Below are 20,395 nucleotides of genomic sequence, written 5' to 3' on the forward strand. Positions count from 1 at the left end.
AATGCCCTGGCTGGGTTAAAGTCCATCGTCTTCGCCTCGGGGCTTCAACTCTTCCAGCCAGGGCATTATTGGCCAGTAATGCCCTGTTCTTCAGGGATTATTACTTAAATAACAAGCAAGGGACAGTAGTTTCCTATTGACTGTGGCATACTCACAGAGCAGGTTTGACTCCAACGATCAGTAGCACCCTGAGGGCTATGCGCTTGTGCAAGTTCCATTTCTCAATTGAGATAGCCACCAGCAGTCCCCCAATAAACAGCATGTTAGTGTCTTTCAAATACTGGCTGCACACCTGAAATGTAAAGAGAAGTAGATGAGTATCAGTAATACACTACAGAGATATGTGCTTCACCACCAACCTTTCAGAGCGATCTCTAAGTTCCCTTTTATCGTGATACTTAGGTGCAACATATGCATAAGGCCTCCTACAGGGGGATTATTTCTTTTTTGGGTAGAAGAGCCTGACAAGTGTTAAAAAGAAGCCCTGTCTAAGAAGAGAGGAAAGAGGAAGGTTTGGAAGTGATTTCTGACCTGGTAGTATATTGAATGTCGGTAAAGAGAACGGTGTTTATAGGACTGATGATTTTTTTACATCAATTGCATGTTGTATGAAGCTTTTTCTTTATCAAGCCTATAAATATTAGGCTGAGTCCCCACTGGCACTGACCACGCTCATGCTTGAGACTGGTGACGTCACCAACTCTTCAAGCATGAGCGTTCTGCTGTCCTGCAAAAATTTTAGAGCATGAGAGGGGGGGGGGGTGTATGGCTATGAAGAGTGGAGGGCATGTCATTGGCTGGATCGGGTCTGTGTATATGTGTACTGTATATGTGTGTATGTGTGTATGTGTGTATGTGTGTATGTGTCTCCATTCTTTCCCTTCACCCTTCCAAAAATGGCAATTAAAAACATTTGTGCAAGAAAAATAAAAAACCTCTCTTCGCTCCCCCCACCATTCCACCTCTCTCCGTTTCCCCCCTCCCCCCTTCCACCTCTGTCCACTCAGCCTATTCTGCCTCTCTCTCCCCATTTGTCAGAGCAGGGTCATGTGATCCTGCTCTCCACTCCAAAGTCAAACTCTTGTCTCGCCAAGCCCCAAGCTTGGGAGAGCGTGCGTGCCCACACATGAGCATGCGCGCACAGCGTGAGCGTGGACAGGATGATTATCAATCACACAGGTAACCATGCCAAGCACCAAGCTCCAAGTGCGGTCAACGTCACCGGGGACATGGCCTTACTTGAATTAAATATAGCATGTTTTACATTTTTTATGTATAATCTCTTTATTATAGGGCGCATGCTGAGGTCATTTTTGTGTATGTCAAACAAGCCAGATTTACTAAGCAAGGTAATGACTTGGGAAGAGAGGTCTTACCGCTGTTGAGTCCATGATACCCATCATGGGAAAGAGCAAGACTGGGAAGAGTGCAGTGACAGCCAGAGGCAGCGCTTCTGTGCACCAGAAAAATGCCATAATAATGATCACAAAGGCGCAGCTCGCTTCCTGTAGTGATGGAGAAAAAAAACAGTGGAAACGGTTAGTAGAAGGGTGCAGTACACACTGTACACAGTAACCTTGTCCTGTTACTCAGACTGAAAGGGAAAATACATTTGGTAATTTATTTTGTAATTTATTAATAGTGGAAAAGCACTGGGCACTCGTACAGTAAATGGAAGGGGAAAAAAGTGTGTGTGTGCCGAGCAAGCGCATTTTAAGTGAAACTTCTTTGTCTTTTGTCACTGTTTTGTCACTGATGGCCTCTTCTGCCAGCAGTGACGTCACTTCCATTATGGAATTTTGTTACAACACGAGGGATTTTTCCTATCAAAACACTGTAGGTGCCAGCAAAGAAGTTTCACTTCAAAAAGTGCCATTAGTGAGGTTACATATTGCTCCTACCAGCAGAGATCGAAACGCGTAGGAGGAATTTGTAACCTCAATAAAGACACCTTTTTCTTCAATTTATGAGTGCCCGCTGCCTTTCTGTGATTAAATCTGTTCCAAAATAGGATCTACTGCAGGATTAGACCCCTGACAGCATATGATACAACCCCATTATCTGTTCCAGTACTAGGAGTGCAAGCTCTTACAAATCTTTTTTCTATGGCTCATTTATTAACCCTTCTCTTCCCCCTCTGGCAGTACAAAGGTTAAACGTTTTGAAGTTCTAAAGATGTTTCCCCATTATGGCCAAGGTGCAGTTTAACCCTTGGTAAATGTGGGACTAGAATATGGTTCTTCTCTCCATTTCCTCCCGTTTTCATCAATAGGAAATATCATCAATCGCGACTGTATTTATATAGACAGGTTATTCGATATGTATATTGTAAGATCATTGTGGTGTGACATATACTTTGACTCCAGGCTTTTATTCTTGTCCCTAGCATTGGACTGCGCGTATGTGGATATTTCAGACACTATTGCTTAAAATGTCACTGTTAAGATTATAAATGTACATACGTCCAGTGCTATGAATTTATACGGGAACTTATATTTTTATTTGAACAGGTTTAATCAGTTATTCAAAGTCATTATAAATCTGAGTTAATTTCAATTCTTGTATATATACCACCTTATTCCTATTGATATTAGCACTGTATATATTTCTAGTGTCTTCCAATTATACTTTATGTTTTATCAGCGTAGGTCAAACCATTAAATATGTCATTCTACATCTGTATGACTTTACATATATATGTAAATGTATATATATATTACCTCCCATGCATATGAATTGATATCAGTCTATGGTGCTCTACTATATTGATTTAAGGTAGGGTTCCCATTCAAATTATTGCATCCAGGGGAATAGCTACAGCCAGGGGCCCGCTCTCTTGGGGGGCCCGCTCTCTTAGGGGGCCCGCTCTCTTGGGGGGCCCGCTCTCTTGGGGAGCCTGCTCACTTTCAGCGGCAAATTGTGGGAGATGCAGTAGGAAGGATTGGAAATCCCTTCCTCTGCAGGTGGGTGGGTCCTGGGTCAGGGGGCGGGGCCCTGAGACAGCAGGAAGAACAGAGGGGAAATTCCTTCCTCTGCAGAGCCTCCTCCATAGGTGGGCGGAACCTAGGTCAGGGGGCGTGGCCTCAAGTAGTGCAGCGTGGGACTGGAGCTGCAGCCTGAGAGACAGGCTGGGAAAGGTCAGAGGGGAGGGAAGGGTTAAATCACAGGGGTAAAAACAGACATGAAAAGGAAAGGATACAGGAAGGAAGAGACACAAAGAGAAAATGACGTACAAGAAATACATAAGGGAAAAGAAAGACAAGAGAGGCAGAGAGAGGGAGAGGGAGAGGCAAAGAGAGAGGAAGAGGAGCAAAGAGGGAGGGGAAGAGAGAAGCAAAGAGAGGTATAGAGATAGGCAAAGAGAGAGAGAGGGGGGCAAAGTGAGGGAGAAGAGAGAGACTTGAGGAGGAAAGGGGAAGGAAAAGAGAAAAAGATGCTAGGAAAAGAAACCTCAGGTTGTTAGAGAGAGGATGACGGGAACATATATGGGGGATTAAATAAAGAGAATGGCATGTGTGAGAGAAGAAGGAGGAAAAAAGACATGAGGGGGAAATAAGATAAATACATGAGGGGAGAGAGAGGGAACAGAGAGAATGAGATAAACAGTGTAAGAAGAGAGGGGCCAGAGGTGAGAGAAGCGTGCCCAGCCTTTTGGGTTCTGTGAAAACAGCCCAGCATCTCTCAGTGAAATTCTCCCCCAACGTCTGCTCTTGCACTTGAGCACTGTACATGGAGCACACAGACGGCATCGGATCGCCAACACAGACGTTCCGCTGCAGCGGAGGAGCCATTGGGAGTCATCTGCCACTGTTTGGATGCGCCTTTTTAACTCCTATCTTGTTGTGAGTAGAATTCTGTTTTTTGTAAACTGGACCAGCAGCGCGACGCAACTTATGTATTTTTAGACAGACATTGTCTCTTTTATATTTTAAGAGGAGGGGGAGAAATGACGAGGGGGAAGGGATGATGAGAGAGAGGATCAGGGAGAGGATGGGGGGAAAGAGAAAAAAATGGCAATGAGAATTAATATTAATGGGGCCCTGAAATATTTTTGCCCCCAGCCCGCTCATGGCTAGCTACGCCACTGATTGCATCCAAAAGTATATAACTGTATTGGTTGTTTGCCATATCACATATTTCTGTCCCTCCATTTATTTCCTAGACTTTCATCAGATTAGATTGTTTAGACAAAAAACTGTACTAAAATTAAGTGTTAAATAGCAACTATTCCATTATATTTATAGGTTTTTATTGTATTTTTAACAATCCTGTTTATTAGTAGTTTAGAAAATGTGCTTAGTTCCTTTTGGCTCTGACTGCTTCCCGATTCATCAAGGTGCCTGATGTCTGTAACGCGTTCCCCTAGGAACAGGTGTATAGTGTATACAACGAAACGTGTCATGTACTGCACACGTATAGGAACCAGAAGTCAAACGTACCACAAACTTGTAGGAAGCAGACGTCAGACGTACCGCACACTTGTAACAATTAGAAGTCAGACATACCACACACTTGTAGCAACGAGAAGTCAAACGTACAGCACACTTGTAGCAACTAGAAGTCAGACGCACTGCACACTTGTTGGAACCAGAAATAGAATATACGTGCATATTTGGTCATTTATTCTATAAATGGCATGTGAAACAACACAGTGTATCAGTGGCTTGGGGGATTTCTGGGTATATATATGTGTGTACTCCTGCAGCTGTCTGCATTCCCTGAAAAAGTAACTTTCAGTTACGAAACGCGTTGGAAGAACTCATTGCTCCTTTGTCTGACCCAAACCTTAGCCAAGCATACACTTGGTTTGTGGCTCCCTGTCCCCCGCATCACTGCCTGCCGCCCTGTGTTTCTAACGCCGCCTTGGACGCTCCTCCACTCTCAAGAATAGAGGGGAATCCTGTGACGTCATCGGCAGGCGCACCACAGGACTGAGCAGCGCGCTGCTGGTGTTCTGCATCTGTGGGACTAACGGAGGTATCTGTGCCTTGTTACCCGACATTTCATGGGACATTTCACCGGTCCTTACCATCCGGTTACCCTGGGATGAGGGAAACGTGATCCAAGGCTCCACGGAGGTTCCCTTCCTGGCTGATGACTGCTGGTATCCTGTGATTCAAACTGCCTCCGTTGAAGAGCTGCGACTCCAGCCTTCTCTCTGTGTGGTAACCCCACTAACCCATTGCCTGTTTTATTCATTATTGATGTACGCAGAACCTTTAACTTTTTAGTAAATTCATCTTTTTTTACTTTATTTCAGTATGTGCGTTGTGCGCCTTGTTTCTGTGTCTTTTCTCCAGTATTAGGGGTGTCGAGCCACCCCTTCAAGAAAGGCTGCAGACGCAACTATAGTAACTTCCCTCACAAGGTCCAACTATTGTTTTATTTTAATATCACTTTTCACTTTGTTTATTATTTAGCACTGTATGTGGGACCATGTTTTAGCTGCGCACTAATCACCTTTTTCGTATGTGTCACTGTTAGTCTCTAGGTGCTGCACTTTACTGGTTTAAAACTGTTTATGCTATCTACACTTATTGGTTTATTGTATAATTTGTTCTGCTACCATTTCTAAAAATGGTGTGGGGTTTACTCAACCTCAGAGAAAAACGTCAAGAGCAATTTGACCGTTTGTTCTCTGAGAAACCTAGAGAATATAGAGAAGAATCAGATGTTGATATCTCAGTGGAAGAACATTTTTAAATACTTGAAGGTCTTCTACTGAAAGATAATACATTTTGGCTTGAGAAAACAACTCTACAGAGATATATTGACTGTAAGAGGATCCCTAGAGGGTTACGTGTTCTCAAGCCACCAACGTTTGGTAAAGATGATGAGCATTTCATCAAGGAATGGAACCGAATACTAGATAAGTGTTCTATGGACTTGATGCGATTGATCATTTTTGAACGCAACAAGTCCATTTTATTAATAGAAAAAGAAATACAAAAAGAGATTAAAATCATGGAGCCTATTGTTATTTATAAAGATTGCTCCAAGATTGAATGTGAATTACTGGCCAAATTGGAAAATACTGGAGATGAAATTGTTAAAATTAAGCATAGCAAATTTTTAAGAGATAAAGCAGACTATGCTAATGGAAAACAGAGAGATTGGGCCAAGAATGGGGAGAGGGGGAGAGTGGTAGACAAGGTTTATATTCCTCACCACGGTGCCAGAAGGGGCCCTCATATGTCCGGAAACAAGGGATCCAGTCAGAGAGGACCCCCTAGACACCGTGGATGGTATAACCATAGACGACAGGATAATCATCGGAATAGATCTAAAGATGAAAGAGGTGAAAGTAGATACGGTAATCATCTTTCCGATAATAAGAAAAATGACTATCCTGCTAAAAATAGGGATCAAAATCAGAAGTCCCAACCCTCCACTAATAAATCTGGCTCAAAAAGAGAAGAGAGAAGCCAAAAGGAACTACAAAATAAAAATCCAGTTAGTGAGTCCCCGTCTGGCTCTCGTTTTTTAGAATTACTAAGGAACAGATTCTCTCCAACAATAGAGAAGAAGAAAGAGAAGAGACTAGAGATAAAGGACAGTCATGTGGGTAAAACAAAAAGAATGTTACCAGACGAGGAACGAGAGGAGGATCCAGGGTCAAAGAGAAGGGACTCAAGTGTAGATCTAGGATCCCCTTAGATAAAGGAATCTTTAACTTATCCACAGTGATTCAGTGAAGACCAAAAAACAGTATTGAATAAGGGTCTTACTTTTCTAGCCTAGTGGCCCATATGGCTTCCAATTGAACACAGACCTTCACAAATTTGTGAGAAATATGACTCTAAAGAGACATTTTGTTAAAATCGAAGGCAAAGCTCTCCCAATGATAGATGACAAGGAATGTGAGGCAGAGATTGGTGACATAACCACTCAAAGTTTGGTTTGCAAACATACTCCTTTTAAGGTGAGGTCTAAGTTTTACCCTGCCCATTCGAAAGGGCATCACATCGATACATTTTTCAATATGGTCTATAATGATTTCTCTAGACTGGTGAAAACACACAAATCGGGAGATATTAGGCATAATATCAGTATTAAAGAAAATCTAGCCCTCAAATTTTTGAAACCCAATGAAAATCTTATTATTAGTCAGGCCGATAAAGGGGGTGGTGTTGTCCTCCAGAACCATAAGGATTACGAACAAGAGGCCCACCGCTTGCTTTATGATACCTCTTTTTACTGAGGTAAAGAAAAGCTCCCTATACGCCGCACAAGAGATCACCTATACCTGTGTTAAAACTTACTATTTATTAATAAACAATTAAAATGTGTTTATTGCAGCAATAATGTGAACCAAAGTAATTAAAATTATTAAATAAAAACGGAGAGGTTAACTGTGTACCCAATAGAAACTGACAGTGTAGGTCAAAACCACTATTGTCAATTAGAGTGTCCCACAACTATATAATTATACTAGAGGTGGTAGTGATTTTGCTACAATTTAATGTCGTTTGAAAGCTACTCCTAGATGGTAGTGAAGGGTGTAAGCTGAATTGATGTGTACGCTCGAATTGCCAAGTGGATACAGTAATAGATCAGGTATACATACACATTTGTGCCAGACCGTCAGGTTCAAAATTTAGTGAGCCTGTGGGTCTGTCATGGTGAGCAATAGCAGTTGTCGCAAGATCACAAAGTATGTGTCTTGTACTATGAACCATGAACCATGCAAATATTGAGGAGTAGTCAGAGTGTTGTGCTTCCTAATGAAGTCTCCGAAACACTCTGAAAGGAATTAGGCAACAGACCTCTCCGATATAGCCAGCGTACTAGGTGGTAACGCTGAGCTTGCCCTACATATGTTTCACCTGGAGGCCCCCGATGAAGCCACTACAGGTGAAACATATGTAGGGCAAGCTAAGCGTTACCACCTAGTACGCTGGCTATATCGGAGAGGTCTGTTGCCTAATTCCTTTCAGAGTGTTTCGGAGACTTCATTAGGAAGCACAACACTCTGACTACTCCTCAATCTTTGCATGGTTCATGGTTCATAGTACAAGACACATACTTTGTGATCTTGCGACAACTGCTATTGCTCACCATGACAGACCCACAGGCGCACTAAATTTTGAACCTGACGGTCTGGCACAAATGTGTATGTATACCTGATCTATTACTGTATCCACTTGGCAATTCGAGCGTACACATCAATTCAGGTTACACCCTTCACTACCATCTAGGAGTAGCTTTCAAACGACATTAAATTGTAGCAAAATCACTACCACCTCTAGTATAATTATATAGTTGTGGGACACTCTAATTGACAATAGTGGTTTTGACCTACACTGTCAGTTTCTATTGGGTACACAGTTAACCTCTCCGTTTTTATTTAATAATTTTAATTACTTTGGTTCACATTATTGCTGCAATAAACACATTTTAATTGTTTATTAATAAATAGTAAGTTTTAACACAGGTATAGGTGATCTCTTGTGCGGCGTATAGGGAGCTTTTCTTTATCTTTTTGATCAACATTAACCTCTTCCCTGCCAGCACCACCTACGTACTTTATTGCAGTTTTTGTTCCTATATCACACAGGTTATAATATTTATGTAACGGGTATTCCCCCACCCAATCGCAGATTCTACTGTGTGAGTGCAGGAAACATATATTGTTACTCAGGTGTGGTGCATTACCTGTTGGCTCACAGGAGGGCTGAGCTTCCGCCACGGGGAACCTGGGGTAATTATACTAGGGGTGATCACTTACAACATCTTCTCGGTACAGCGCCTCCACCTGCGATGGCTCCCACCAGAGGGGGAGTGGTTCCTCGCAGGACAATCAATAATACCATACACAGTGCTTTATATAACGAAGGACTTTACTAACGACTAATAATGATAACCTGTGTCTCTCTCACGGTGAGACACTAACAGTGACGTCTCGCAGGACGATTCCCAAACACTAGGTGATCCCACCCAGTGTCCCAAGAACCCCACCCAATGTCCCGTACTCCTACAGAGATAGTCAATGGGTGACTGCGCAGTCACTAAGAACCTCTAGGCCTGTTGGTGCACATGTGATGGTATAATACCTGCCGAGCACTCCGGTGCTCGGGTCAGCAACAAACTTCTCAAAGGGTCAGACGTGTGATGAATCCGTCCGATCCAACCGAACTCCTTGCACGTGCGGACCGCTTCACAGGAACCGCAGCGTCTGCTGTGTCCCTGTCTAATCTAAATGGTACTAACGTGACAGGAACCCTAACCTAGGGCCTGTCCCTGTAGTACAGCAACCTGTAGTGGCTTGGGGAACTCCTAGGGCCTGCAGGGGTAATGACCTGTCCCACTCCCCCAACTACCCAAGTCCCTTCGGTAAGTGATCTGGAATGGACTAGAGTACTCTTCCATGCAGTACTTGGGCGTCTACCTACTGTTGGCTAGCCTAGTGCAGATCCTCTCCAGAATTCCTGCTCTCAGTTACCAGTTTATCCCTTCAGGCATCCTACCCCTAGCGCTACCTCAAGGTGACTAGAACAGCTATAGCCCTTCTCCAGACCCACTACTCTCTGACTAGTCCCAGCGCCTACCGCAGCAAGCTGTAGCTCACTTTTGACTGCAGCCAACGTGCTGCGCAACAAGGTGCCTGCCTGTCAGACCTCACAGCACTGACAGCCGTGACTCTGACAATGCAGCACTACACTAAGGGCAGCGTCCCTATCTTGGGCCTCCCTCAGCAATTACCCACTAACCTAGTGGGGAGTTGGGGCCTACCTGGGGTGTGGGTACCTATGGGGTGCAGGAGCTGCTCTCGCTCCCCGCACCTTACTTCCCTACAGCTCCCTGACTCCAACTCTGCGTAACCTTCCTTTCCCAGCTCCCACTAATGTAAGTGGCAGGGTCCCTAACCTGAGGGCTGCCCCTGGCAACACTCACCTTACTGGGGAGCTGAGCTATCTCGAGCCCTGGGGGTGCTGGCCTAGTACAGGGAGTCCCTGACTCCTGTACCCTACCTCCTTCCCTGGGCTGCTCCCGTCTCTGACTGATCTAACGTGCTGCAAGCCCGCCAAATGTATCTCTTTTCTCAGGGGTCTCCTGAGCCCTATTGGCTCCCTGGGGTCACATGGGGCTCGCAAAGGCTCTGGGGATATGTAGTCCCAGCTCAGAGCCTTCCCTGGTAGGCTAGGGGTTCGCGGGCTTTTCCCTACCTTCACTGCGCTTGCGCAAGCTTTCCCGGGCTGCCTCGACCTTCCCTCAGCTCTCCCTGCTCTCGCGCGAGCTATCCCTGTCTCGGGGGCTGTCCCTGCGCCTACGCATCCCTGCGCATGCGCAACAGTATCCTCAATGGCGGCGCCCTGCTTGGCCGGCCGCCGGGACCTTAGAGACGCGATCGCGGCCTTAGCAACCGCCCGATCGCGTCCCCGGCAACCGGCCGCAGGCAGGAGAAGCCGCGCTGCTCCCTGCTCCATCCCCCACCCTTGGACGCAGCCGTCGGGTCTGTCGGCACCCGCGACCGAGCTGCTCAAGGGGAGGGGGGTCTCCAGGAGCCACGGGAGCTCCAGGCTACACTCTCCCCCTGGTGAAACTCCAACGACCTCGCTTGGATGGCAGACATAACCTGGTACACAGTTATACAATGAAAATGCAGGGCATATGTACAACCTATCACTGGTGACTTTAGACATCAGGTTACAATACAGTTCACATACCATACCCGAGGCCAGCTGAGCGTCAGCTGTTTGCTGAGACCATTCGTGGGGTGCCCCTAACTGATCAAGTGGGGGTACCTCACTTTTGCGTCCGTGAGCCTCCCCCAGAAAAATTTCTTGAAGAGCACACCGGAGGGCAACAGTCACTGGTTCCTCGCTACTTCCTCCCCCTGGTGGAAGGAGTAGCACCATGTCTCTGAAGCAGACCTTTACCCGGTCACCCGCGGCATGGATGCGGTAGACCAGGCGGCCAGGACCTTTTCCGCGGTCCACTACTTGGCGAATGGCACGCTCCCTTTTGGGCTTAAGGGAGGCAATTTTTACTAAATCCCTCGCCACACAGTCCTTGTCCCTACGTACTTGCGAGGCTTCCGCTGGGAAGCGAGCAATGGACAATGTCTCTTTCCTCAAAGTCTCTGTTTCACCTGGCAGGGGGTAAAGGGTAGATACCTTACCACTGTGGTGATTCACGGTAGCCAACAGGTCCTCGGGGACGCTGTCAGTTCCCACCTCGGCTGTATCGGGACCTGTCCCCGGCACTTCTGGGACAGTCCACTTACTGGCTTGAAACTCGGGAGCGTTGGATCCCGGTCCTGGGACCATTTGAGTCGGAGCGCACGGGCTCACACTCGGTTCAGGAGCCGTAACTCTGACCTTTTTCACGGCCACCTCCATCGGAGCCTGTGGGGGGCAAGGGGGTTCCTTACCACTCTGCTGGCTTGCAATGGTTTTCTCTTCTTGTGGAACACTGTCAGGTATCTGCGGTGCTTCACCTGACACCACGACAGAGCTGACTGTTCTCTTCAACTGAACGGTAGGTGGTAGATACTGGTCCACTCGCATGGCGGAACAGCTTTCTTCTAGGGGGAACACCTCCCCCTGTGATTCCTCTGTCTCACTGCTGGGGTGGTTCGCCGGTAGGCGCATCGCCACCGATGGTTCGTCCTTTTCCGTAGCTGGCTGGGCCTCAGTTCTTCCCGCTTGGTTGCAACAGGGAACCAGGGCAGCCTTGTCTGTCAGCTCCTCCACCTCCGTGGTTGAGGTAGAGCAAGTAACAGCATCTTCATCTCTGTGTTCTGCCATCTGAGATTCCTGCTTGGGATCTGGGACTGTAGACTGCAGCAGCACAGGCTTTAGAAACTGTGCTCCGCAACAAGCACACTTGGGACCCCAGGTCGGTTTGCCACCTGGGAAGTCACACTGGTCACAAACACATCTTATGCACCCGTCATCCTCCACCACTGCCACCCGCCATTCTATTGGTAGCCTAAAAGGGTTAAAGTCCATACCACCAGATAGATTCAAATCCTTTTGTAGGCACGGGCACAGAAGAAAGGGTATTTTTCCTCCTTTTGTCCGCCATGCCCCATACAACTGCGGGTGTGTTTCTCTACAATCTGTACTGTCTTTAGTGGGAACAGCGGTTGCTGATCGCTGTTCACTGGGCTTGCTCCCCCTGGTGGACTGTAGCAGCACGGGTTGCAGGGTCGGCGCCCTGCAGCAGACACATAAGCGTCCCCAGGCCAATTTACAACATGGGCAGTCACCCTGGTTACAGAAACATTCCAGGCACCCATCCTCGTTCGCGTCGTCCAACCGCCCCTTTATCAGGCACGTCAAAACATCAAAGTTCATACTACCCAACGGACTCAACGCTTCTGTCATACACGGGCACACCAAAAAGGATACGCACCCGGCTTTAGTCGGCCAGAGTCCATATAACGGTGAGCAATTTTCTTTGCCCCCAGTACTTTCTTTGATGGAGACAGCAGTTAGGGGTGAAGGCTTACAGTACTTGCTCCCCCTGGTGGAATCTGAAGGAGGGGCTCGCTCTATCACTGAGTCACTCACATTGCGGGGGCGGAGCTTAGGGTTTCCCGCCAAACCCGGCCAGTTTGCAACATTTTCCCGCGCGGGCGGGAAATCAGCACGTGACTTCTTCATGGCGAACAAAAATAGCACAATTTAGAAAAAAATATACCGGGCACCCCAGGTCATTCTCTCAGCAGCGCCTCCAAATGTAACGGGTATTCCCCCACCTAATCGCAGATTCTACTGTGTGAGTGCAGGAAACATATATTGTTACTCAGGTGTGGTGCATTACCTGTTGGCTCACAGGAGGGCTGAGCTTCCGCCACGGGGAACCTGGGGTAATTATACTAGGGGTGATCACTTACAACATCTTCTCGGTACAGCGCCTCCACCTGCGATGGCTCCCACCAGAGGGGGAGTGGTTCCTCGCAGGACAATCAATAATACCATACACAGTGCTTTATATAACGAAGGACTTTACTAACGACTAATAATGATAACCTGTGTCTCTCTCACGGTGAGACACTAACAGTGACGTCTCGCAGGACGATTCCCAAACACTAGGTGATCCCACCCAGTGTCCCAAGAACCCCACCCAATGTCCCGTACTCCTACAGAGATAGTCAATGGGTGACTGCGCAGTCACTAAGAACCTCTAGGCCTGTTGGTGCACATGTGATGGTATAATACCTGCCGAGCACTCCGGTGCTCGGGTCAGCAACAAACTTCTCAAAGGGTCAGACGTGTGATGAATCCGTCCGATCCAACCGAACTCCTTGCACGTGCGGACCGCTTCACAGGAACCGCAGCGTCTGCTGTGTCCCTGTCTAATCTAAATGGTACTAACGTGACAGGAACCCTAACCTAGGGCCTGTCCCTGTAGTACAGCAACCTGTAGTGGCTTGGGGAACTCCTAGGGCCTGCAAGGGTAATGACCTGTCCCACTCCCCCAACTACCCAAGTCCCTTCGGTAAGTGATCTGGAATGGACTAGAGTACTCTTCCATGCAGTACTTGGGCGTCTACCTACTGTTGGCTAGCCTAGTGCAGATCCTCTCCAGAATTCCTGCTCTCAGTTACCAGTTTATCCCTTCAGGCATCCTACCCCTAGCGCTACCTCAAGGTGACTAGAACAGCTATAGCCCTTCTCCAGACCCACTACTCTCTGACTAGTCCCAGCGCCTACCGCAGCAAGCTGTAGCTCACTTTTGACTGCAGCCAACGTGCTGCGCAACAAGGTGCCTGCCTGTCAGACCTCACAGCACTGACAGCCGTGACTCTGACAATGCAGCACTACACTAAGGGCAGCGTCCCTATCTTGGGCCTCCCTCAGCAATTACCCACTAACCTAGTGGGGAGTTGGGGCCTACCTGGGGTGTGGGTACCTATGGGGTGCAGGAGCTGCTCTCGCTCCCCGCACCTTACTTCCCTACAGCTCCCTGACTCCAACTCTGCGTAACCTTCCTTTCCCAGCTCCCACTAATGTAAGTGGCAGGGTCCCTAACCTGAGGGCTGCCCCTGGCAACACTCACCTTACTGGGGAGCTGAGCTATCTCGAGCCCTGGGGGTGCTGGCCTAGTACAGGGAGTCCCTGACTCCTGTACCCTACCTCCTTCCCTGGGCTGCTCCCGTCTCTGACTGATCTAACGTGCTGCAAGCCCGCCAAATGTATCTCTTTTCTCAGGGGTCTCCTGAGCCCTATTGGCTCCCTGGGGTCACATGGGGCTCGCAAAGGCTCTGGGGATATGTAGTCCCAGCTCAGAGCCTTCCCTGGTAGGCTAGGGGTTCGCGGGCTTTTCCCTACCTTCACTGCGCTTGCGCAAGCTTTCCCGGGCTGCCTCGACCTTCCCTCAGCTCTCCCTGCTCTCGCGCGAGCTATCCCTGTCTCGGGGGCTGTCCCTGCGCCTACGCATCCCTGCGCATGCGCAACAGTATCCTCAATGGCGGCGCCCTGCTTGGCCGGCCGCCGGGACCTTAGAGACGCGATCGCGGCCTTAGCAACCGCCCGATCGCGTCCCCGGCAACCGGCCGCAGGCAGGAGAAGCCGCGCTGCTCCCTGCTCCATCCCCCACCCTTGGACGCAGCCGTCGGGTCTGTCGGCACCCGCGACCGAGCTGCTCAAGGGGAGGGGGGTCTCCAGGAGCCACGGGAGCTCCAGGCTACATTTAGGTCTTCCCTCCTTTCACATTATTATAGTGCAAGGTGCACACATTATGACCTTTTGATCATTCCACCCCCCTTCTCTTTTTACTGAGTGTTAACAAAAAATCCTACAGGTGAGTTCACTATTCTTTTAAAAGAATTATTGAACGAAGCCTTGGCCAATACTGTTATCACGAAGGCTGAATTTGATTGAATTGTATATTCATGTCACAAGAGAGACTAAACTCCTAACAATTAATTATATATATCCCTGATTGTCTAAACAGATGCTTGGTAAATAGTATACCTTGCTAGTGTTGTTTTGTTCGTTTGTCATGTTTGTTTTGTGTTTTTAGTCACCAATGCCCTTTGTCAACATTGATTGGCATACTGCACCATAATTTGTTTTGTTGTTTTTTTCTCCACATATTGCACTGCTACATGGTGAGAGCTGTCCGTTCACCCCTTCACTGCCCATTCACTTAAGGACATTATTGGGATTCTCCACTGAATGGTTTGGACTTTTTTGATTGGTATTTATTCAATGGACTTCTTAGGCGCCGGTAATCTTTTTTTTCTATGGTCCTATAAGTATTAATTTTTTAGATTTAAAATTGACAGCATTGGAAAGTGGGAATATCTCGACTAAAGTTTTCTTTAAGGAAATCGATGCCAATAATCTGTTAATGCCAGTAGTAACCACAAAAGATTGTGGATTACTAACATACCTAGAGGCCAATTTATTAGGATCAAGCGAAACTGTAGTGGGGAACAAGACTTTGAGGATCAGGCTCAACTTCTTCTTGATAAATTTCTTGAAAGAGGTTATTCGAGTGTTAGTTTGCTAAAGGATCTCGACGTAGTCAGACGTATGGATAGGCAATCAATGTTAGTTCCCAAAATTAAGAAACAAACAATGAATCTGAGTAATTTGATAGAGGTAACATTCATCACAACTTTTAATTCAGTCAACAGGAAAATTGAAAAAATTGTTCAAAGACATTGGGCCATTTTGTGTAACGATCCAGTTCTAGGTGATCGCCTTGCAGATGCTCCAAAATTCATTTATATAAGGGCCAAAAACTTTAAAAATACACTAGCCCCTAGTGATGTGGGAATTTTTCGGGGTAGACCTAACCCGACTGCCTGGATCAGTGATAAGCCTGTTGGTAACTTTCAATGTGGGAGGTGCTCGATTTGTAAGCACCTACACACTGAGAGGAAAACATTCAGTTAATTTGTGAACGGTGAGAGCTTGGCCGTTGACTCTTTTATTAACAGCAATACAACCCATTTGGTCTATTTGGTCAACTGTTTGTGTGGTCTCCAATATGTAGGCCGCACTAAAAGATGTTTAAAGATCCGTATACAGGAGCACATTAGAAATAGAAAAAATGGTTATAAAAAACATAGTCTATTGCATCACTATGCAATACACCATAACAAAGATCCTTCTAACTTGATGTTCAAGGACATTAAAGTTGTTCCTAAGGAAAGGAGGGGAGGCGATAGAATTAAGAGCCTCTCCTACCAAGAAACCTTTTGGATTTATAAACTCGGTTCCCTGACCCCCAAGGGGTTAAATGAAGACATAGACATTTGGTCCTTATACTGATCTTTATTCATTCACATGTTCATGTGCTCTTTTCATGTTAGATCATGTTTTCAACATCGCCATCATTAAGGGTGATAATGGTAACATTATCACCACGTTACACTGTAAAGAAACTGCCACTAACAGCCTCCTATTGGCAGACACACACCATCCTCCACACCTAGTTAGGAATATTCCTGTGGGACAATTTCTACGAATTCGGTGAAATTGTTCAACCAACCTTGACTTTGAGGAACAGGCTAAAATATTGACAAGCCGTTTCCTCCAACGGGGATACACCAAAGGATGTATTAGGAAAGCCTATTTAAGAGCTAAACGATCCCCACGTGCAGCCCTTTTACACGGGACAAACCGGAAAACTCCAACCAATAAATTGGTTCGATTTGTGGGCACATACAACAATAAATGGAATAGTGCCAATATGATTCTAAAACATCACTGGCATCTACTCCTTGAGAACCCTGATCTCAAGCCAGTTTTGAAACCCTCTCCGACACTGGTTAGTCGTAGGGCCCAGAATTTAAAGGATTGGCTGGTACACAGCCATTTGGGCAGTGTGGCCAATAAGACCTGGCTGCCACAACGTCCCATGGGTACTTACAAGTGCGGTACATGCAAGGCATGTGAGTTTATAACCCCTACTAAAACATTTTCCAACTGGGATAACTCTCGCCATTACACAATAATACATTTTCTTAACTGTAAGACGTTTGGAGTTGTATATCTGGCCACGTGTGGGTGTGGCAAAAATACTGATGCAGCGGCCGTTATTCGAACACATCACGAATCAGTTTTCGTGTTGACTGCTGTATTCCATTCTGCTTTTTTTCGTTTTATCACTGTTCATGCCGCGTTCGCGCAATCCGGCACCGGGCAACTGGACGCGGTAGATCTGTTTAATTTAATGGTTTATTGTTTCTATGGATGCAATTCTTCTCGTATCCGCCATATGGCAGAGTTAATGAATTTTAATTTGCCTGCTATTCTTTGCGTATCCGCCAGGTGGCAGAAATGAATGAATTGGATTGAATTGGAATGTGTACCAGTACGCTGCTTCGCTACTTTGTAAGGATGCAGGTGTTTAAAACAGATACTGGTGTACAAATTTACTGTGGCCCATTGTGAATTGACCTTGTTTTTTCGAAGACGTTATCAAATTAGGCGTTCTTAATAAAAGCATTAAAATACTCAATGTATGCCTTTTTTTTAACATTCTTTCCCCGCGCAATTGCTGAGTGGACATTATGGCTACACCACAGACGTATAAAAAACCTGACTGTAGTTATGCGTTTTTAATATATTCAGCGATTAATGCTGCAGGAGAAAAGATGGCGACTGTATCTGAAATATATGAATATTTTATATCGAACTACGATTTTTACAAGTTTTCACCTGACGTGGGTGGAAGCGTGCGATAAGAAGAACCTTAAGTAGCGATGATTGTTTTTTTCGTATTGCCCCTCCTGCCGGAGAGATATGCGGGTATTGGGGTGTCATGCCAGAATTTCACAGTATGTTTGATCATGGCAATTTCAAAAGAAGAAAAGTGGGGTTTAACCCATACAAAATTCGTCAATCCCAATCCAGCAATGTGCCGGCAACAGCACCACCGGCACCAGTGTCTGGTCCGACCATTCGTGATAACCTTGGTAACGGCAATCCTTTGTACCTGTCACCTCCAGAATACCTGGAAAATTTCCAGCCTGAGCATGATTTCGCGTACGAACAAGCTTGCATGCACCAGTACCAAAATGTTTTCCAGCATCATCAGCTGTCATCACCCGTTTGGCAAAGCTTATAAGGCTTCTAAAGAAGGTACTGTATACAGTAATGTACTACACTGTATTACACTTTACTACAGTATAATGTACTGTACATGATAGTCTTAAATTTTTAGCTGCTAGTACCACTGTACTTATGTGCATCAATACAATACAGTACTTTACTGTATGCGAGTTGAAGTGAGGGTATGTTTCTCTGCTGAGTGCACTTTGAAGAATGATTTGATTGGCCGCTGAAGTACGTAATGCTGCTGCAGCTAGCTTACAAATGTTGGGAGAGGATGGGGCTCAAGAGTCAGAGCCAATCAGAAGTTTGTTCTCATCATCCTCAACGGTTGAACGGCTGCTTTAATTCCCAATGAAGCGACTTGACGCATGCGCAATACCATTAATAATAGCATATTTTTTGTTTTTTCCCCAGTGGAGCAGGTGAGCCGGGGGGTGCCAGGAGAGCAGCAGGAGAGCAGCAGCGTCGGGGATGGGTTGTGGAGCAGGTGAGCCGGGGGGTGCCAGGAGAGAATCGGGATGCCACTTGACTGGCACAGTGCTAAGTGCGCCGATCTTCTTCCTTCCAAAATAAGGCCATGGGGTCTTAACCTTGGGAGCCTTCGGAACATTTTCTTTATTCTGCTTTGGCTTTCGCTTAGGTTTTGACTGGGAAACAGCTTCCGCCTTTCGCCTGGCCGGCACAGCAGAAGTAAGCTGGTTCCTGCGTCCGTAGAATCAGGGTTGATCCATGGAAACAGAAGGACGAATGCACAATGCAGTATCTGGACAAGAGCAAGTTCAGATAGAGATCAGTGTGTGAGAGTCTATGCAATTTATCTCACCTTTTTTGTAATTTTTTTCGTGGGCATGGACACGGGGTGCAGGTGTTAAAAGTAAACGGGCTGTGTACTAATCCTGTCGAGTGACGTTGAGGCACATTAAATTAAAGTATAAATACACCATACATTCTGTGTATTCAATGCACATTCAATACACATCGAATTCACATCGAATTGTTCTGTGTGCGTGCAATTTTTTTATATCAGCAGCGATGCCAAAGAAAAGGATTTCAAAAGATCTCAGCTTGAGAATAAAGGATATGTACCAGAATGGACACCGCATTTTACAGATCCAACGCTGGTTAGTTGCTTCGGACTTCAGTTTAGCAAAAAGCACTGTTAGTTATCATGCGCATGGGAAGGCCAAAAACATCCAAAGAAAGCCGACTGTCACTACTGAGTAAGTACTTACTGTATTGTCCTCCATAACTCTACCAACGTCTTGTACTGAACTGTACAGTACTAATATGCCTGTGTTCAATATTTTATTCATCTTTACAGTACCTTTCGACTGTACAGTATAAATTTTTTGCCATTCTTACAATCAGTCACTGGCTTTTTATGTCAACTCTACAGTAATATTCTGTACTGTCTTCTGTACTTTAGTAGGTAGTGTGATAGTGTAATCATTTCAAAAGATTCTGTTTTCTTTGAACTAATAATCCTGCAGTTTGATGGGCTATTTATTTAATATATTCATACTGTATACTGTAGCGCCCAAAGTTTTCTCACAGTACAATACAGTAAGTGCAGCAGCAACATCAGACAATAAGAAATCTGTGCGCTATTGGGATGCTTAATTTGCCTACTGTAATAAATTGTTCTTGTTTTCTTTACACATTAGAGCGAACACTCTTCTGGTGGACCAAATGAGTGATGCGAATGATGAGACGTGTGCCACAAGGGTAAAGAATGCACTAGAGGCTACTCACAAAATAGAGGTGCAGGGGCATGTCTTTTCCCCCCTCTTTTTAACTATGCTTCAATAAAGGAACACTTTACAGCACAGTCCAGCATTTGCTACGTTTTTCCTGCCTCGTGGTGCCCGCTGAAACACCTCTCCTTAACCGGAACAGGTACACTTTCTCTACTCACAAAATAAAAGCATCAGAGACCAGTATCAGGTTGATGAGACGGAAATTGGGATGGAAATATGGGCATTTTAAGTAAGTACAGTATACAGTACGTCACCCATGCCCTCTTTTTTTTATGTTAGGCTCCCTCCTAATACAGTATCATGCTGTACTGTATGTCCAGCATTTTGTGGCTCTAACATTTTTCCTTGTCATTACAGAGCGTATCGTATGATAAGGGAAGCCAACAAAATAAAAAGAGTGGACCAGGCTCGGGCATGGATTGAAAGTGGCGAAACTTTCAATGATGTCATCTTTACAGACGAGACAACTGTAGCGCTTGATAGGTTTGCCCGTTTTGGATTCTACAAAAAAGGACGCCTATCTCTGAAGCCGCGTCCCAAACACCCAGTGCAGATGCATGTGTGGGGTGCCATCTCTAGACAAGGACCAGGATGCATCATTATCTTTGAGGGTAA

General features: G+C 46.0%; 1 protein-coding gene across 1 annotated transcript in view; it reads right to left on the minus strand.

Annotated features, from left to right (window-relative positions):
- Positions 1-20,395, minus strand: part of LOC142489083 (solute carrier family 13 member 2-like) — a 97,297-nt gene that overhangs the window by 59,265 nt on the left and 17,637 nt on the right. Inside the window, exons 2-3 of the mRNA XM_075589273.1 lie at positions 1,377-1,505; positions 156-292 (exon numbers count right to left, since the gene is read on the minus strand). Of these exons, the coding sequence (XP_075445388.1) occupies positions 156-292; positions 1,377-1,505 (266 nt within the window). The remainder of the gene's footprint in view (positions 1-155; positions 293-1,376; positions 1,506-20,395) is intronic.

Source organism: Ascaphus truei, chromosome 3 (genome assembly GCF_040206685.1).
Source record: "Ascaphus truei isolate aAscTru1 chromosome 3, aAscTru1.hap1, whole genome shotgun sequence".
Taxonomy (NCBI): domain Eukaryota; kingdom Metazoa; phylum Chordata; class Amphibia; order Anura; family Ascaphidae; genus Ascaphus; species Ascaphus truei.